The sequence below is a fragment of the Thermobia domestica genome, chromosome 15, assembly GCF_964235325.1.
Source record: "Thermobia domestica chromosome 15, izTheDome1.hap1.1, whole genome shotgun sequence".
NCBI lineage: Eukaryota > Metazoa > Arthropoda > Insecta > Zygentoma > Lepismatidae > Thermobia > Thermobia domestica.
The window spans coordinates 7,482,227-7,503,102 of NC_137468.1; the positions used below are offsets into that span (position 1 = coordinate 7,482,227).

Below are 20,876 nucleotides of genomic sequence, written 5' to 3' on the forward strand. Positions count from 1 at the left end.
CATTCAGCCAGTGTCGCGACGCTAAACATCCATGTCGTATACGTTCAAGGTGCTGTGGATGTGCGGAAGTGTCAATGGAGATTCCAGCCTCACTTATAAGCAACGAGAAGTGACATCTGTGCAGCTGGACAACGATGCCCAACGAACAGTGGTGTAGGAAAATCCATTGGAAACTGTTGACGAAGTGTCCAGCGAACTCCGTCACTTATTCGACTGTTTATCGTCATCTACAAGATCTTGAGTACCTGTTAAAACTTGGTAAATGGGTGCCTTATGCGTTAATGCCTCAACAGAAGCAGCAGCGAGTGGACACCTGCAGTTCATTGCTCACTCGTTACAAAGGTGAGCCATTTCTAGACGCAAACGGCAGTGGGTACTTACAGCGGGGAAGAGGCTCAGAAACTATGTCAAAACAAGACAATCACCCCTGCAAAGTGATGTTGAGTGTTTGGTGGGATATCTATACAATACATTTTGAGCTTCTGCCATTGAACCAGACAATCGATGCAGATGTGTACTGTTAGCACCTTGAACGCCAATTGTTGGAGAAACGTCCTGCTCTGGTTCATCGCAACGGTGTGCTCGTCCACGGTGATACCGCGCGCCCACACACGGCAAGAAGGACCTGTGATAAGATCAAGGCATATGGCTGAGAGAAAATCCCTCAACCGGCGTTTTCACCAGATGTTGCACCAACAGAGTCTACTATGTTTTTCACAGCTTGCAAAACAACCTTTCCGAAGAAACCCTCCAAGATGAGGATGATGTGTAACGAACAGTGTCAGTTTGCCTCCAAAGCTGATAACTTCTTAGAGACTGGGATTCAACAACTGGCTGACTGGTAACAGTGTACTGTGAAGTCCGATGGAGACTATTTTCCTGATTAATGGAAGTATTATCTAGCGATGTTCTAGGTAAGTTACCATTCTTTTCCTCACGCTGCAAAAATACATTACTTATGTGATGACCTATTAAATTAAAACAAGTAGGAACTGAGTTCTTTGTAATTTTAATACTTTTCCTGTGATCCCAGCTATAAAATCTCTTTCCACGGGGGTTTAGCATCTTATTCCCCAAGTACTCAACAATATACAAATCCTATAGGCACTATATATGTATAGACCATTAGAAGCATCCTCAAAAATTTAGCCCGACTGATAAAGGAAATATTTCCTAATCGACATCGACCTAATCTAAATTAACAGTTTACCAGATTTGAAGAGCCAATCTTGTCACTTCATGACTCAGGAATACGTCAGATCCTGAGGTATTAATTTCCGGTTACTTTAGACAGGCAGCATGTTTTGCACAGTCATCTGCGTAAAAGGATATATATATATATATATATATAAGGTGCATTCAGGTTATAACATCTCCTATTTTTTCTCACTACCTAATCATACAAAAACTATGAAGTTTGTGTCACTTCTCAACATCATCTCCCTGCAGCCGTACACAATTTTCACAACGTCGACGCCATGATTTCATGGCCGCAGCGAACACTTTTTTGGAATCTGTTTTGACCACTGGAAAATCGCTGATGCAATATCGGCACGGCTAGTGAATGTGTGACCACGGAGTGTGTCTTTCATCGTTGGAAACAGTCAAAGGTCGCTAGGAGCCAGGTCAGGTGAGTAGGAAGTATAAGAAATTACTTCTAAGTTGCTGTCACGAAGAAACTGTTGCGTCGTCCGTCAGGATTCGTGGCACCTACCTGGAGGGCACGTTTTCATTTTCAGGTCTTTATGCAGGATTGTATGCACAAATCCCATAGAAATGGCTACTTTGGAGGCGAAGTATTCATTCGGAACAACTTTTTCCACTCGTTCGATCATGTCGTCAGATCGGCTTGTGCGAGGCCGAGATTGTTTTGGTTTGTTGCAACACGAAGTTCTGCCTTCTTTGAACTGCCGCACCACGAACACACATTAGACAACATGACACCATCATCAGATGTCTCACTCAACTGGTGATGAATTTCAAGCGATGTCACCACGCAAATGGAGAAAACAACGAGTATCGTGAGTATCAAAAACAGTCATCACTCTCATCGCTGCCACTAGAGTTCTGTGCGCCGTAGGGTGTTGCCATTTCTGTCACGTATTGACAACGAGTGTTCGCGTATTTTAAAACAACGCGTTTCTATAACTTGAATGCACCTCATATAAAATATGTTTTTTTTTTCTTCTTTCTTGATTATTGAACGCATTGACGAGTTCCTTCGTGGCTCTGTGGTTAGTATAAGAGCCTCGAGGGCGGGAGACCAAGGCTCAATTCCCAGTAGGAAATTATGAGATTCGGATCTTACATTAATTTGAACGTCCACGTCTCGTATAACTTCAATGCTACCATAAAAGTTCAACTCCAGGAAAACCAAACCACTGAGTAAATTGACCAATTAAAATACATTTTGAGCACTGTACAGATAATTAACTTTTCTCTAAGCCACAGAAAAAGGTATCGTATTTTCGAGATTTACGTCTTACAGCCCTACCCTTTAGGTTAAATGACATAATGAGAAAATATATAGGGTATATCAAAAGTCTGGGTTCATAGTCCAACTCTGTTATGAGTCAAGGTAAGTAAAAATGGGAAGATTATGTATAATATATATATATATATATATATATTAAAAGAAATGTAAGATGTTAATCTGCATCCTTTGGTTACCACTTGATTTCTATATCAAGGGGGTAGAGTGCAATAAAGCAAAAAGTTTATAAATTGAGATGTCTATTTACTTATGATCTCCCTCTATAATGTAATTCTGGTTTCATATATAGTGGGCTACATCTCGCGCCGGCGATAATTCAAATTTTGTGCGCGATAACTGGAATTTTGGTAGCAAATTATAATCGTGATAAATGGAGGTATTCCTAAATATGTACATAAATTCAGGCTAGTAACAAATAGCAGTTGTTAACTAGTTCAAATATAAATTTACTTTTTCATTAGGATTGGTCGGAAAAAAGTAACTCCCTGACGCTACTGCAAGTTAAAATGGTGCATATTCAACTGGATGATGCTTGGTCTACGCCATGATTTCGCATTTCTGGTTTTGCAGACCAGAGCTTGCTGGTCTCTTTAAGAGAAGACTAATGCTGAAAACTTACCTCCATCACGAACAGACCCCAGAACCAAAGGACCACACACTAACAATCCGAGTAAACAGGTCGAAGGGGTATGTAAAGGACTTTCAGATATTTGTGTAAAAGAAATCCAATTAAAAATATTTTTTTTGTAAAAAGCTGTTATTTACAATATTGCATTTTTTTTATCATACACCACGCAGCTTACAAGGTAAAACACATTACAATCGCGCAATGTGTTGAACCACGTTTCAGAATCTCGCTCTAGCAATTATAATCGTATTGTACACGCTGATTCAAATAAAGTCTATACATATTTTCTATTTTTTACAAGGTCTGTAGGCAAGATTATAAACAAAGAAAAAAAAAAGCATTAAGCTAAAACTGTTTTCTACATATGTTCATTTTTTTTCTTTCTTTTTACGAATAAGGCATCTGAAAAGAATCCACTGGACGGCTTCATGCTGCCGTGTCTCCTTTTGAGCAGCCATTTTGAAAGAACGCTGATTAAAAATGAAACACAAGCTACTTACAAAAATTTCTTGCAGAAGGCAACACAATTGCTATAAAACTTACAACTGCCAATTGCTTTTTGTTGTATGTTTTTTTTTTTAGAACAATTCATCACCTGAAAGAGCTGATATTAGATCATGATAAAAATTTTCAAATTACTTATCACAGAGTAAAAATTCGAAGATTTTAAATTCTAATTTTGTTTTTTATCTTCTGTTTAAAACACTTTGTCCACGTCACACATGAGATTCCAAAGGAACATTAAAAATTCTGGAAGCTAAATTTGGATCTGGCAAACTTTGAGGTCTTCCTGAGCAGCTGGATAAAATGTCTCTTATATCAATTGCTACCAAGAACCCCTCATCCCTCGAACTCAGATCAGGTGAACTGGTCCGTAGTTGGCACCGACCCTTGTTCAGCCACAAATTCAACCGCCATTGATCTTTGAAGCCTTCCGTCAAGATAACCGGCTGGAGACAGTCCCACGTTGGCAGTTTGGAATCCTTCTTTGCCTTGTTGTTACTGTCATAAATCCAATTCAATTTATCAAAATCCTTCGTGCCACCGACAGTGTGGCGTCTTTTCAACGACGTATGAGGCATACCATTCTTTCGCTTCAATTTCGTCAACACAACTCCTTTCTCAATGTTTTCTTTCTCCTTAAGCTTGTTACTTCTGCTGGCCATCTCTTGTCTGCGTTTGCTATCCTTCGTCTTAATGTTGGATTCAGTCTTCTCGGTTTTGGTGAGGGAATCCGAACGCTTCAGTCGTCCTTCTTTTAGTTTGTTGTCGGCACAATTACCACTCAACGTATGATGTTCCGTCGCCCTGTCGACGTCGCTCGGCCCACACGAATGAGTCTCTCGTCTCCTTCCTCGGGTAGTTTCCCTATCTTTGTTGTCAGCTGTGCTTCGCAGAACAGTTTTACCAGAGTCCGACGTATAGGAACCTTCCGATTTTCTGTTTCCTGCATTTTCCTGAAAAAAATAAATAAAATAATATTGTATACAAAATCAACAAGTAGGGTTAGCAATAATGAGAAAAATTCGTCTTATTGATTATAGCATAACTATTTTCAGGATATGTGATATAGAAGGTTAATCCCATAAGGAAATGTACAAAATTTTCTCACCTGGAGATGCATTTTGGTGAATAAAATGAAATCTTTGAGTTTAACGTCCCACGATTATGTCATTTAGGCTAAGGGAGACGACGATTAAGGCAAGTGAATGATCATGGAAGAATTGGTGGAATGAGAAAGTGGGAGTGCCCCAAGAAAACCCATGGGCACCATGCTATCTACCACAAACTTAATTGGCCGGGCACAGAACCAGAGGCAAGCGTTCTACCACAGCCACTGCGCCCCCATTTTGGTAGACAATCTTCGCAAGGAATTAGAAATTGACTTTAACATAATATCCTTTCTGATTATCTAGATCGTCTCTGTATATTGCTTTTCCTATATCCTAACAATCATTGAATGGCTGTCAATAATAAAGAGTGCACATGCGTATTAAGCTGACCAAGGTCTACAATTAAGCTGAGTTTGGTCGAGGTCGAACGAATTTCATTGATCGCATAAGATATATATAAGTTTTATTTTGTTGTAAATATTTATGGTAAAGTCTTACCATAAATATTGTCCCATCTTTTGAGGGTGGCTGTACTGCCGCTCATACAAGGGAGCGATGTCAATGAAGCGTGAGTCATTGTTTAATAAGCTGAAGAAGTGTAAATGTATCAGCTGTAAGTGATCACGATGGAATGGGGCGAGTATGAAAATCGTGTGGCCCTGATAGCGTTGCACAAAGCAGGCAAATCTTCAGGAGAGGTTTCCAAACCCTCCAGAAGCTGCAAATTGGTAAAACATTCGTTTACCGCACTATCCAGCGTTTTGTTGAGGCTGCAACTGTGAAAGGTCGCCCGTGGCAAGGAAGACCACGCATAGTGCGAACACAGGAACTTGTGAATGCAGTGGCAGCGCGTGTCCGGCGTAATCCAGTTAGAAAACATTTAGTTATGGCTTGTGAGCTAAAGATATTGAAGCTGTTTATGTCTCGCACGTTAAGCAGTGACCTGGGATTCCATGCTTACAAACAACGCAAAGGACATCTCCTGACAAAGAACTGAAGCGGCAGAGGCTCCTAAAAGCAAAGCGTTTACTTAAGCGTTACGCACCAAATGGGCACCGTCAAATCCTTTTCACTGATAAGAAGATTTGCAGTGCTGAGGAGACTTTCAATGCCTAAAATGGCAAAGATATATGCCACAACCTCTAGAGAAGCTGATGAGAAGGCTCCAAGGATTCAGAGGAGTCAAAATCCTGCCTCAGTCATGGTGGGGTGGGTTGTGAGCCACTATGGCACAACAAAGTTCCATTTTCGGTGAGAAGGGGGTCAAAACATCACCCAAAGTGTACCAGGAAACAGTGCTTAGGAGATTAGTCAAGAATTTCACCAACACCTTCTTCCATGGACAGAATTGGAGGTACAGCAGTCTGGAGGCACAGCTCCAGCACACAAGGCACGGCAAACCCAGCAGTGGCTGAAGGCAAATGTTCCGGATTTCATTTCCACTTCTTTAAGTCCGGACCTAAACCCTTTGAACTACAAATTATAGTCCAAGCTTCAGGAGACTGCTTGCAAGAAGAGACATTCCAATATTGAAAGTTTAAAGCGGTCTCTTCGGAAGGCAGCTGCAGATTTTCCAGTAGATGTGTTGTGTAATGCAATTAATAAGTGGCCACAAAGACTTACGGACTGTGTGGATGCTAATAGTGGCCATTTTGAATAATTATTTGTGACTTTTGTTCATAATGCATCCATGTAACTATGTTATGATATAAAAGTATGTATGTATGTATGTAACAATTTTGTGTCAATGTACTTAAAACTGTGAGACAGTGCTTACGGTAAATACTAGGTATTATACATCTGCTTAATAGTTTAGTTGCTAAAAAAATCTTTAGTTTACTAAGGCAAAAATACCTTTCTTTTACTATTTTAGTTTTTTACTATTTAGTTACTATTTTCTAGTAACTAAAAAATTCAAAACTTAAAAATATTAAAAAAGGGAAGTTTAAGTACCATTAAATGTATATGTTATAATTTTTCGTATAATAAAACAAAAATTTAACATACACATCGTTGAAAATATCTTAGTAACTAGACAGTTTTAATACAAACTGCATTCAATGGTTATGAAGAATAGTTTCTTTTTCTTTTAATATCTCCCGAAATTGTTCCCATCCTTCAAGTAACTCCGCCTAAGATATAAGCAGAATTAGCAATCTGTTAAGAGGTTTTAATAGACTAATACAGTATCCTTTGCAAAAGGACGAGTAGAAATCAGAAAAGTACAGACCGAATTTAACAGGAGATATCCGGCAAGCTCAATACATTATAACTAATAGAAAAATTTGCTAATAGAGCTATGGAATACATAACTTAAATAAAAACGTCTCAGATTTTGGTAATTCACTGAAATAGCAGAGCTCTGAAATAGTTCTGACACTTTCTTCAGTAACATCTAAAACTGCTAAAATAGAGGATTAGTTAGCTTTCTTCTCTATCGTAGAACTATCCTAGACAAAATAGTAAAACCTTAAAGCTCGTCACTTTTAACATTTTTTTTTTAAAATGGAAACTCATGTGTAGCACCATTAATAATGATTATTACTAGTCTTTACTATTTTCTAAGTAACTGCTAAGAATTCAGAGCTTAAAATGTTTTTAAAAAATGTAGTGAATGTGTAGCACAAACAACAAATATGCAAAAAGTGAAGATTTGTTATTACATTAAGCAAGGCATATCCATATTTAAGTGACTGCAACAAACCTCGAGTAATGTCGTACCGGCCAAGGAGGATTTTTTTTGAAAGAGGGTACAATGGAACCAAAGGGGGTTTGGCGAAAGATTTCACGGCAATAGTTACAATGGCAAGTTAATAATACTTGGAACTGACAAATGTGTAAAAAGTCAACTTGGCCTATTATCAAATACTCTACACTTAATTTACCAAATATCAACATTACCTGAATATAAGCGTGTTCTAACCTTCTTTGTTTCAAAATGTACGCTTAAAAATTCTTGACGGGAACTTGTAATCGCAAATTATGTTTTGGATGTATACCGATACACTTTTTTTTTTTACTTGTTGTTTTGCCTTAGTTTTTTCTTGCTGCTTTCTAACTTAGTACTTATTTTTTACGATAAATATAACAGCAACATTAACAGGGGTACCAATATGAGTTACACAATAAACACACCACTTATTGACACCTTCTGTTTATACATTAATATGCGATATAAGAAGCTGTGTGATTCATTATTATAAAAAATAAACAGTAACAATGATTTGAGAATTTTGACAATGTAATATGCTATTGTTCATTGTTTATTTATTTATTTTTTTATTTTTATTTTTATTTATTTTTTTATTTATTTATTTTTTTTTTTTTTTAGTTCATAAAACTTCATGCAAGTGCAAGCATAGTATATTCCAGAATTGGTACAAGTATTACCAGTAACTATTTCAAAAGATACTTCTACTAAGTTACTGATTTTGCAGTCAATGTATACAAGTTCGTTTGGTAATTTCAAGAATTTTCTGCACTGATTTTATAGGGCCTGCATCCGCATACTAATGATTATTATTATTAGAGAAACGCTAAATTCGGTGTATATCACACCCCTTTACAGTACTGGACAAATCAGGTCTGAGTACACCAGGATAAAGCTTTAAAGCCGTGTTAACCACAATACTATTTTTTTTAGGAACGAGAGAAGGATGGTAAAAGGTACTATACCATCTAATGAATTTCCTAGAATATCACCCGATCCATCGCTCATGAATTTCTGTGCATTTGGCCTGTTTTGAACAAAGAAAAAAAGAAAGAAAGAATGCCTTCTTCTCACCACTGACAGACGTTTTGCAACTTTTCAGCCTAGTGATAGTATTATGAAGGGAATACTTTGCACACGAACTTGAAGATGTGCTCGAATGTATTAAACGCAATATCCGATCAGTGGTAATCTGGTATTTGTCATGGACCGTACTCTACCGTTCAAATCATTTCGAAATGCCTTGTATAGCACTATTGTTGTTGGTGGTGAGGATTTTCACGAGGTAGTATTTTTCAAACTTATTTGTATAAACTGCGAACAACCCTCCTTGTATTAAAGAACTGCGCTATTCGTAAGTTCTTTCATTGATCCACATTTTGGGACTTCTCAGCAGATAGCAAAAGGTAAATAGTGTCCACCTCTTAAAGATTCTAAAGATGGCCATAAACAGTGTCAAATATTCTGCTGATGGCATAGACATTGTCTACCCTTTCAAAGACTCTGCAGATGGCCACGGACAGACAGTATCTTTTCAAAGACTGCTGATGAACATAAGATAGGGAGTGTCAGCCCGTTAAAATATTGCTGATGGCCATAGACTATCCAAATGCCCATAGATAGTGTCCACCCCTTTCAAAGATTATGCAGATGGCCATAGGCAGAGAAGGTCCATCCCTTGAAAAACTGCAGTCAGCCATCCACAGTTAGTCTCCACCGCTTTTAAGACTGCAAATAGCCATAAACAGACAGTGTCCACCTTTTCAAAAGTTCTCACCTTCAATGTCGATCCTCCTTTCTTAACAGATCTACTTTCCCCTCGGTGCAAACTAGGATCTCGATAAATCTTCCTCTGAGGGTCCTCCTGAGCCATAAGGGTTGAAGAGTTGACGGGTTCTTTTGTTCCTGGCGTCTCATATAGCTGCTGCTCAGTCGTCTCCTTCGCTTCCGCTTTGTATTCTGAATTTAATGACTTCAACTTCTCCTCTAATGTTGACGTCAGACTAACTACCAGGTCACTCCCTGGAAACAAAAATAACCAGACCGTTATAAAATAACAATATTGAACAAATGAAAAGCAGATGCTCACTCACAAGTTCAAGAACATACAAAAAGGTATTAAGTTTTTCATGGCTCTGTAGAATATATTTCTAAAATTTTGTATACCTTAGAATAATTTAAGATTAATTATATCCAAAGTTTTAGCTGCAATAGGAAGCAAACCACCACAAAACCGGTATTTTATATATAACAGAACACAACATAAATAATACCCACAATATACAGGGTGGTCCAAAAGTGCCGAAACGCCCAAATAAAATCCAAACCGTTCAAAATTGGGAAAAAAGGTGATACCAGACGAGGGGAAAAATCTTTTGCGACATATCGCACCATAGACCACCATCTTGAAATGGCGGGAACTTTCATAAATGGGAACCCTACCGTGTGATACATCAAATATGCCTGAAATTTTTCCAGGAATCAAGTGGTGAAATGTTTTTGGCTTTACGACCAACCGTTGCAAAGTTTTAACCGATTTTCGTTTGTTTCAGGTGGCGTAACACGGAATGGCACTGACAAGGGATGAGCGGATAGAGATTGCATTGATCTCGGGAGAACGCAGCGGCAGACAGATGCCAGACAATTTCAACACTCGTCACCACAACGGAAGCCCATTTCCCATAATGCACTGTGGAAAGTTAACGGAATTTAAGAAAACCGGGTCGGTGGAAAACAAACCAAAAGCAGGCCGGCCTCACACAGCGACATCCACTACTGTGTTGGCATCATTCGCCAAAAGTCCCAACCGTAGCACATGTCGCCTAGCCCAAGAATGTGGTGTATTCCGTACGTCCATCCTGCGAATCGTATCTGTGCATAAGCGGTACCCATACAAGACACAGCTATTCCACCAGCTAACCGAGGATGATTCAGACTGCTGAGTTAAATTCTGTCAGTGGGCCGTGGAACAAATCAGACAGAATCCTCGATTCGCATATGACGTGCTGTTCTCGGACGAGGCCAAATTTTTTATGTTAAAAGCTGAAGTTTATTAGACTTAACGGTAGGGCTGACTTGAAGTACTTTTAACTTTCACCTTTTGCTGTTATATGTATGTTGTTTGATTTTACTAATTATTCTTTTTGGTTTCAAAATATTGGACTATAGTTTTATTCTATATATACTAAATGTTTAGATTTTTCAGTTTCCGGAATTTTAGTTTGTCGAAAAATTAAAATGTTTACATACACATTTACGTTTAAAAAAAAAAGTGATTTCATTATTAAGTTGTAGTGTTATGGTTTATTTTATTTACAAACGTGTTACGTAAACGTTGATATTTTACAAAATGAAACAGAATAACACGTAATATTTTGATGTATAAAAATTAATAAACTGAAAACTGAACATAATTAATAAATTTCTGTAAAGCTGAAGGTAATTTAATTTTCCCAAAAGGACTTCAGGAAAGTTATCTTTTACTTTAGCTTGATTCTCAGAGCTCCAGAATCACTAGTGGATAATCTCAAACACTTTTGGATGCATTCTTAGCTGTACTTTAATTTAAAAATTGTTTAAAAAAAAGAAATAGCACTCCACGAATATCATTTTTGAATAGAAATGTACAATTACATTAGTCATACACGATGGTATTTATTATAACGATAAACTCTCTAAAAAGACACTAACAGTTCAGAAACTGAGGGTAAGTGCAATTAGCTATTACAGAATAACTGAAACTAAAACTTTCAAAAATATGCTAATACTGTGATAGTTGTGCAAAAACAAGTTATTATTAACATACATTCACAAAAGCAATTGTATATGCACTACACAAAAATCTGGAGTTTTTTTTTTCTATTTTTATTTACAATTGGATCATTTAAAAACCAAAAGAAAATGTTGTATTGTTATTCACTTATAGATATTGTGGGATACATATTCAATATAATGTCCTCACCTTGTATCTCTAGATAGATATTTAGGAAAATAATTTCAATGGTCTTTGTCATTTCGTCAGTAACTTCTTATTTCTTACAAGGTACATTCGCGAAGTGTCTTCTCGGGATTCGTGTCAAATTGATTCAAATGCAAAGTTCTCCGCGGCCCAATGTGTATTATACTAATTTTAGCGGCCTATATCGGCAATTTGTATATTTATGGGCCTTCATATATCAGGAATTCAATCATGAACTACTAGAACGCTCGGACACAAAATTGCTTTTTAGTTTCTTTAGATGTAACTGGACATGAATGTAGACATATGCAAAACAAATTGGATCAAGTACTTCTTCTCTGACACATGTTACTCACCCCGGCCTCCATCTTGGATCCGCCATATTGAATTCAACTTTCGGTTTTTCAAATGGGAAAAGGTGCAAGTGATACATCAAATCCATGTACAATTTTCTCGGAAATTCATTGGTGTAGTGAGTTTTACCGTTACTTGTACTGTTTGCAAGGTATTGTATGTTAAATGTCACGCTCTTCACGAATATTGAACCAAAATGAAAGTTGTGCAGAGCTCTGTGTGTATATATAATCTTTTACGTGATTTATCGTTGACGAAATATTCTCTGAACGTACATACATAGACACACAGAAGTCAATAAGGCAATGGTAGGTCTTCACCCAAATCTGGTCGTATCTGAATTTACGTTAGGCATTTTGACCGTAATACAATACCTCCTTGTTATAGTACTTATAACATGGACGTAACAACAATTATTATTTTGATTTGTCAACATCAAAAACGTAAGCGTAAGTGATATTACTCAGCAATGTTTATTCGCGAAGTGCCTGGAGGGATTTAACATGCAATACCTTCCAAACGGTACAAGCTGGGTTAAAATTCACTATACCAGTGAATTTCCGAGAAAATTGTACATGAATTTGATGTATCACTTGCACCTACTCCCATCTAGAAAACCAAAAGTTGAATCCAATATGGTGGATCCAAGATGGCGGCCGACGTGGGTAACATATGTCAGAGAAGCAGAACTTAATCCAATTTGTTTTGCATATGCCCACACTCATATCTAGTTACATCTAAGGAAACTAAAAGCAATTTTGTGTCCGAGCGTTCTAGTAGTTTATGATTGAATTCCTGATATATGAAGGCCCATAAATATGCAAATCCCCGGTATGTGCGACTAAAATTAGTACAATACACATTGGGCCGCGGAGAACTTGACATTTGAATCAATTTTACAAGAATCCCGAGGGGACACTTCGCGAATGTTCCTTGTTAGACTGGACTCATTGTAGGTTCTTGGTCCTGTTGGAATCATAAACTATCCTAGAAGAACTGATGAAACACTACCCCTCGGAAATCTTGTTTTCTCGACAACAATGACGACTTTCCAGAAAAACTGTGATCACTTTTTACACTTCAGCCCACTATTTCTTTAAAAGCAGTTTGAAATAGTTTTGTAGAACTTTCTGTGAAGAAAATAACGAAAATGCAGAAAACCGTGGATTACTTTCACACACCGTCACAACGCTGTCTAGAAAAATTACATGTTGTAATAGAAGGTTAAGTCATATGACTTGCAATATTGTGGTACACAACTTACTTGTATTTATTAGCGTACAATAAAAGGAGTCTGAAGCTACCTTTCGAACTGATTTTAAGAAGTAGTACGGCTGAAGTAGAAAGCGACCAGGTTACTCGAGGATCGTCATTGTCTTCAATAAGCTAGATTTCCAAGGATTATACTTCAATAAAACATCTAGGGTAGTTCAAGCCAGAAGCAAGAACCTACAGCGAGTAGCAAGTAAGAAGTTACTGATGCAAATGGCGGAAAACATTGAAATTATTTGACTAAATACCTATCTGGAGATACAAGGGTGAACACATTTATATTATACTGTTCGAAACAAGTTGCATATATTCAATGCAACAAAAAAACTGAAGGTAAGTAACCTTCTAAGTTAAAAAAATATATAGATTATTACTTATAAAATATGAGCATAATGGCGAAAAAGACACAAACAGCAGCGCCAAACCAATTCCACATCATTATTTACAACCGGCCAGGGAACAGGGGAGGAACAAGTGCTGTGAAAAAACGAAAAGCTCAGGCACGCAGACACACACACACAAATAGAGACGCGCACAAAATACAATACATTGTGCATATAAGCATTAACGTTTTTTTTTAATTAAAAAAAGAAAGAAAAAGCGGAAACACATATTAATTAATGAGCTTGGGAACAGCACCAGTTTCAGGCAGTCACAACCCTTACCTCCAATGATGTTTTGTGGAAGTTTGACTGGAGGAAGAATACTGATACGAAGTAGCAAATTCTCTGACCCTGCGTCTGCCTGTATGGAGCAAAATGTCACTCAGTAAAACACTTAACACCACCAAAACAGAATAGAAATGTACGGTAACTTTCATTTGTAGCACAGCTAAAGCACATGGTGCACAATTAAGCGTAACATATAGTCCCTGACGTATAGTATATTCCGAAATTAAGAAGCACAAAGGAAGCTCCCATAACACAAACATTTTTTTTTCTCAAAGTTTCAGGTACTTCAGAGAAAAGCCATATTTATGATCGGGTACTACCATGCCTAAGGTGGCAGAACTATTGAGGAAATTTTTTTCCGTACAGCTTTATTTGCTTAACAGTTTAAAACCCTTCACTACAACACTGAATTAATATTGTATGCAAATTTAGTTCCTTCAAAAAACTTATGTGGAGTTATGAGGTTTCAAGTTATTTTTCAATAGAATTAGAAATTCTTCAACGAATAAGAAAAAAAGTAATATACTTCTCAAATAAATTTTAGAAAACAGGAAATATGTTATGATGAAGAGAGAAATATTCCTTAAGAAAAAGGTCAATTTTTGACAAGAATCCTCAAGAAGAAGATACTTGTCCATCATGTGAAATTCTTGATTGCTTAATGAGATATAGCAAAAGAATTTTGATTGCTTAATGATATATAGCAAAAATTTTTGATTTAATGAGGTATAGCAAAAAATTGATTGTTTAATGAGACATAGCAAAAAAAAAAAATGATTGCTTAATGAGATATAGCAAAAAATGCTTAATGAGATATAGCAAAAAAAATTGACTGCTTAATGAGATATAGCAAAAAAAATTAACTGGTTAATAAGATACAGCAAAAGAATTTTGATTGCTTACTGAGATATAGCAAAAGAATTTTGATTGATTAATGAGAATTAACAAAAATTGAATGCTTTATGAGATATAAAAGTTTTGATTCCTTAATGAGATATAGCAAAAGGAAAAAAATGCTTAATGAGATATAAAAAAACTGACTGCTTACTGAGATATACAAAAATTTTTGTTTACTTAATGAGATATAGCAACAAAATTGATTGATTAATGAGATATAGCAAAAAATTTTGTTTGCTTACTGAGATATAGCAAAAAACTGATTGATTAATGAAATATAACAAAAATTAAATGCTTTATGAGATATAAAAATTTTGATTGCTCAATGAGATATAGCAAAAAGACAAGATTGCTTAATGAGATATAGCAAAAAGAAAAGATTGCTTAATGAGATATAGCAAAAAACCGATTGATTAATGAAATATAACAAAAATTGAATGCTTTATGAGATATAAAAATTTTGATTGCTTAATGAGATATAGCAAAAAGAAAAGATTGATTAATGAGATATAGCAAAAAACCGATTGATTAATGAAATATAACAAAAATTGAATGCTTTATGAGATATAAAAATTTTGATTGCTTAATGAGATATAGCAAAAAGAAAAGATTGACTAATGAGATATAGCAAAAATTGATTGATTAATGAGATATAGCATAAAAATTGAATGCTTTATGAGATACAAAAAATTGATTGCTTACTGAGATATACCAAAAAATTTTGTTCGCTTAATGAGACATAGCAGCAAAAAAATTGATTTGCTTAATAAGATACAGCAAAAAATGCTTAATGAGGTATAGGAAAAAAATGATTGCTTAATAAGATAGAGCAAAAAATTTTGATAGCAAAAACCTTTGACTGCTTAGCAAAAAAAAAAATTGTCTGAAACTTGTAATTTATGTTTAACTATGAAATTGTCCAAAGGTAAGACATATCAACTGATAGATAACATCGAGCTGAACAAAATGTGACGCTTCAGAATGAATTCTCATGCGTATTTTTCGAGAAGAAACAATGTTGTGGTGCAATAAAGAATGTCGTTTCGTTACCAATAATAATAGATAGTTTTTATACTGCTGGAACGATTATTTATGTACTTTAAATCTAAAAAAAAATATCCATTGTTAAGTAGCAGATTCCCTCGATTTGGTTCTCTCGTCCTAACAGTGGCATGTATACTGCTTCTAATAAAAGATAAGAAATAATCACTTCTAATAAAAGATAAGAAATAATCAATTTCCTTATTATGTACCTTGGGTTCTGGTTATCTGTTGTTTACTTCTAACTTGTTGAAGTAAAGTGCCTGAACTGTTTCATACGACTTTCTCATAACATTTATACGCACTACGTATTAAGCTCTTAACTTGTGACGTCTGAAAACAAAACTTTCAAGTGAATTCTAATGATAAATCTAAAGTTACTGTGACTATACTTACCGTCATCTGATATGTCACTAGTTGGCCTCTCCTTGTTTTCAAGGCAATAAGCTTCTTGTAGCGAATCCAATGATCCACAACGAACAGAGCTTAATGGTTGTGGCTGTACATTATCAGTCTGGAACACAACAATACCAATGATACGTCAAATACATTCACACTCATTTAAAGTACAATTTATGCCTTACAATAAACTAAAAAAGGGATAAAGAGTCACTATTAAGGGCCGGCACTAGGCAATTTGTCGTGCCGCGCAATGGCATAATTTGTCCCCACCCCTCTCTCCAGAAAGAACAGATCTTTTAATCTCAATATATCAGTTTCCAACTCCAGTGCAACTAGCTCTTTTATCCAAAAGCCAAAAAACAACCGAGAATCGGCACGTCTGATTGGCTACTCTCATTTATGCCATCGTCTGATTGGCTACTTTCGTTTCTGCCATGATTATTGGCTCAAAACATTGTAATCCTATTGGGCGGAGTGGGCATAGTAGGGGTGGCGAAACTTTGACGTATGGCTTCAAGATTTTGTTATAAAGGCAGATCCTCTATTTTATAAGATCCTTGCTTTTATCTGTATTTCTTCATTTTCCTTTTACATCTGTTAAAAGATTAAAAACTTGTTTCCACTTTCAATGATAAGGAACTTGTTTGTGACAAAGACAAGACTAGTTTTCATATCAAAACTGGATAACTAACTAAATGGAACAGATGTTTGCTACTGTTCGGGAACTGAGTTCTTGTATTTGACAACAATCAAGCAATCATGCTGAGATTTGTTAGACCATTTGCTTTAGCAATGTCCATGTGACATTAAACTAATGCGACCTAAACATGATTTATGAATGTAATATTTAAATACAAGGTCAGCTTGGTAAATTTAATTACCATCAACATGAAGTCTGTTTCCAATAAGAAATATTTATTTTAAATAATATAGTTATAACAGATTTTGCTGGCCTTCGAAATTTGCCACCCCGTGCAAAAATGCACATATGGTAAAGCCGGCCAAGATCACTATGATAGATTAAGTGATACGAATTCTGAACTTGTAATATTCATGCTGAACGTTGACTGTTAAGAACGGCTGTTTACAATGAACTGAACTAATTACGACTTATTGTAAAAACTTGATCAGACATTTATATTATTAGATGCTGCATAACTTCCTTAAGCCACAACCTCAAGAAACTGGAAAGTCAACACACCACTTCTTTATATGTATTGATGATTCAGTTTATGACGACTCAATTAACACTCCAGTGATAACTATATCATCGAGCTGTCCAAGATTCAGGCCTCTTGTACAGTCCATAGCAAAAAACCTGCAACATGAGCATGTAAGTTTATTGTGAAACGACGAAATCTTTTGCTCCAAAATAAGTGTGCAGGAGAGGACGCCGAGGTTTCTCCTGTCGTGATTCATGCCACTTAGACGTTATGTTGATTCCCTGGGCTGTTAGGCGTAGTTTCACAATAAACTTACATGCTCATATTGCAGGTTTTTTGCTATGGACTGTACAAAGCTCTGTGACATTAGTATAACGTAAGTTACATCGTCTTTTGTAACATAATTAAATCGCTCGTCTTCACGGACAAATCTTATTGCTAAAACACTCTACGATATATTCTGCGTTTGGCCCATCTCAAACTAGAGCATATGAAAACACTATAAATATTTCTTGGCCAATCATATTCTCTTTAATATTGAATTCTTCCTACATTTGACATTCAATTTATCCCAAATATCTTCAAATTTTGAAGTACAACAAGGTCCATCGATACATAACAAAAATAAGAAGTACACTCATGTCCAAAATTATTGTCGCATGTCTATAAATATGTTGTTATAGGAATATAATTTGATAAATTCGCCCGGTATTTCTTATAATGTTAGTATGTATATAATCGGCAAAGACATATATGTGGAAAATTTCATGTCAAAAGAGCACTAAATAAGAACAATAAAACGAAAATAAAACTTTATTGTCCATTTAGCAACACTTTTGTTTTACTTATTCTAATTTTCGTAATTATAATTATTTTCGTATGAAATTTACTACAAATATACATTTTCCGATTATACACATAGTATCAGTATTAAAAGTACTCTGCAAAATCATTATCAAATTATATTCTTACAAGAAAACAGTTGTAGATATGCGACAATCATTTTGGACACGAGTCAAAGGCAGAAGAAAAAGATATCAATGTGAATTACAAACGCTCTCTTTTCCTATTTCAATGTTCGATTTATCTATTTTGCCGATAACAGTTAACATTGATCATCTTACCTCTTCCCTTCCAGTCTTTAGCCTCTTGAGTGTTCCATTTGGAGCCATCTTCTGAGTGTTAAAATACTGCCTCCCAACTTGTGTAAGATTCTCAGCAGAGTTTCCTCTTCGTAACAGAGGCGAGCCTACAGCCCTTGCAGATCCTGTCTTTCCTTCTTTGCCGTCGGAGGGATGATGATGATGATTACTTCTGGGACTTTCGGGATAAAAATGCGTCGAACCAAGCTTCTTTGTTTGCGTGTACCTGGCGGCAGGTGACGACTGCCCGGACTTTATAGGTGACGTGGAATGATGTGGGGAGAGATCCGGAGGCAGTGACGATGGCGAATACGAAGCGGAGAGTTTTGTACGATCCGGACAGGGGCGCGCCGGTGGGAGGGACAACATTCCAATGGACGAAGACGACGAGTGTTCAGATGAAATGGAAAGAGTATCAGATCCTGACATTCGATCCATCGGCCTTAAGGTTGAGAACCTATGTGCAATATCCGGCAACTTCTTTACAATGGCTGCAAATAAAATCAAATAAATATGTAATTAACATTATACTTAACTGAAGTATCATATGCATACAATACCACTAAAAATACGTGTGAACATCGTAATATATAAAATTCAAGTCATATCTCAAATTGAAGTTAACATTACTCAGCAACTCCTCTTTTCTTTAATATTTCTCTCCCCCCCCCCCTATTATTTCCTGATGAAGCGTCAGTGTCAGCGACGTAGCTTCCTTTTATTTTATGTTCTATGATGACTGGCTAGAATACACAATCAAGGCTCGTAATAAACCCTTAGCTTTCAAGTAACGAACAATTCGTCATCGCAATGTAAAGAAAGGAGGGGAAAAAGTAGCTACAGAAAGTCTCACAACATCCAGTTGTGTGTCATTGTCTACAATTTGAACGTTTTAACAGAACGACGAGTGGTCAGATTGCTGTAGGAAGTAGGGTTTTTGAGAAAATGGGGAAAACAGTACAATAAATTCAAGTTTTAACGAGCCTCGAATCAACGTCCTTTGGGTTTAACGGACAGAATTTGACGAATATACCAAATATTGTTCGTAAACAGTGTTGTCTCATTATGAACATTTCAGGCAGTTTAAATTTTTGAGTATTAAGAAATAACATTCAACGGGAAGCATGGGCGTCCGAAGAGAAGGGGGCAGGGGGCCTGGCCCCTCTGGCCCATGAAAATGTATACGTAATATAGCAAACCACGCATATTAAATACCAGACGTAATATAGTAACCATGGAGATGAACCCCCAAAAAATTTTCTTCGGGCGCCCCTGACAGAAAGGCACCTAAAGCTTATTTTTTCCTTTCTTTCTTTCTTTCCTCACTCTTCTAGTACGCAGTAGTGAGATTATTTTGTCACTAATATGGTATGTACATTAAATATTTCACATTTGTATTATACGGCGCAATTTCACGTACAATATCCCATTTTAAATATTATTTAGAACACGTACAATACAATTTGCTATTTAACGGACTTCCGATTTTACGGACATTTTAACTCAATCAATCCGTTAGATATGTAATATCTAAGTGGCTGTCGTCACAATTTAGAAATAATAGAACGCATGCCCATAAAGATAAGTTTGGAAAGCATTGCGTTAAATTATACAAGATTAATATATTGAAATTTCAAATCACAACACAATTTCGCGCAATAGTAAAAGAAAGAAAGAAAGAAACGCCTTCTGCATTCTGAAAGCTTCCTTGAAGTTAATAAGTACGACAGAGAATTACAATTAAAATCTTTTAAGTGAAAGTGAACTAAAACAAATTGGCGAATTTTTTCCCCATTATGGATCATTTTCTTTCTTTTTTTTTTTCTGAACAAGGAAACTAGCTTTTGTTGATCATAATTACAGTAAAACATCACCATAACGAGCGTTAGTATGACGTAATGTTAAGAACTCGGAAATTACTTTTACACCCCTTCCGTTTTCGATTCTCGGTGGGGGGCACTTGGTGGAAAAAGTGTAAAAATCTTTTTCAGGCTAGCCATCCCGAATGAGGTTTTCCTGGGTTTTCCCACATTCACACCAGGCAGGCACCTAACTTACAGGTTCCAGGCAGCTTCCTTCCTTCCCTATCCTCGGATAGTGTGATCTCCGAGGGACGTCATCACTCGTACGTGGCGGGCTAAATGGCCATAGATGCTAAAAGCCCAGGAATCTAAAAACCTAATCTCTTTTCCCCATTTAATGTGTTAAAACACTTCATTTTAACGAATTTCAAACTATCAGTTACGACCTCAAATTTTGTCCTTTTTTTTCCCTATACTTGTATTTAATTTTTATTTCGTCAAAATTGAAATTCATCCTGTTTTACATTATATTTTTCTTATTATATTCTTTCATTATTTAGATGATATAGTGCCCATTTTTCATATACCTAGGTATGTATGCGATCGGTCAAGCAGGATAGCGATTTGCATCTCTCTCTCACACAATACAACAAAAACTAGACGCAATTAATAGTCTCGAAAAAGGAGAAAACAGAAACTTCTTAATGCGTGATTTCAATATTGGTTCTT

At 36.2% G+C, this 20,876-nt stretch overlaps 1 protein-coding gene across 16 annotated transcripts in view; it reads right to left on the reverse strand.

Moving 5' to 3' along the window:
- Positions 1-3,231: 3,231 nt before the first annotated feature.
- RhoGAP19D (Rho GTPase activating protein at 19D) overlaps positions 3,232-20,876 on the reverse strand; it is a 510,472-nt gene continuing 492,827 nt past the window's right edge. For 9 of the 16 annotated variants that reach the window (XM_081741277.1, XM_081741279.1, XM_081741278.1 and 6 more), the window contains 4 exons: positions 18,328-18,836; positions 16,035-16,152; positions 9,205-9,467; positions 3,232-4,579 (listed from right to left, as the gene is read on the reverse strand). In XM_081741277.1, the coding sequence (XP_081597403.1) occupies positions 3,839-4,579; positions 9,205-9,467; positions 16,035-16,152; positions 18,328-18,836 (1,631 nt within the window). In that variant the 3' untranslated portion in view covers positions 3,232-3,838. Of the gene's footprint in view, positions 4,580-9,204; positions 9,468-13,694; positions 13,774-16,034; positions 16,153-18,327; positions 18,837-20,876 lie in introns of those variants that run through there. The other 7 variants (XM_081741282.1, XM_081741285.1, XM_081741289.1 and 4 more) reach the window with 3 other exon arrangements.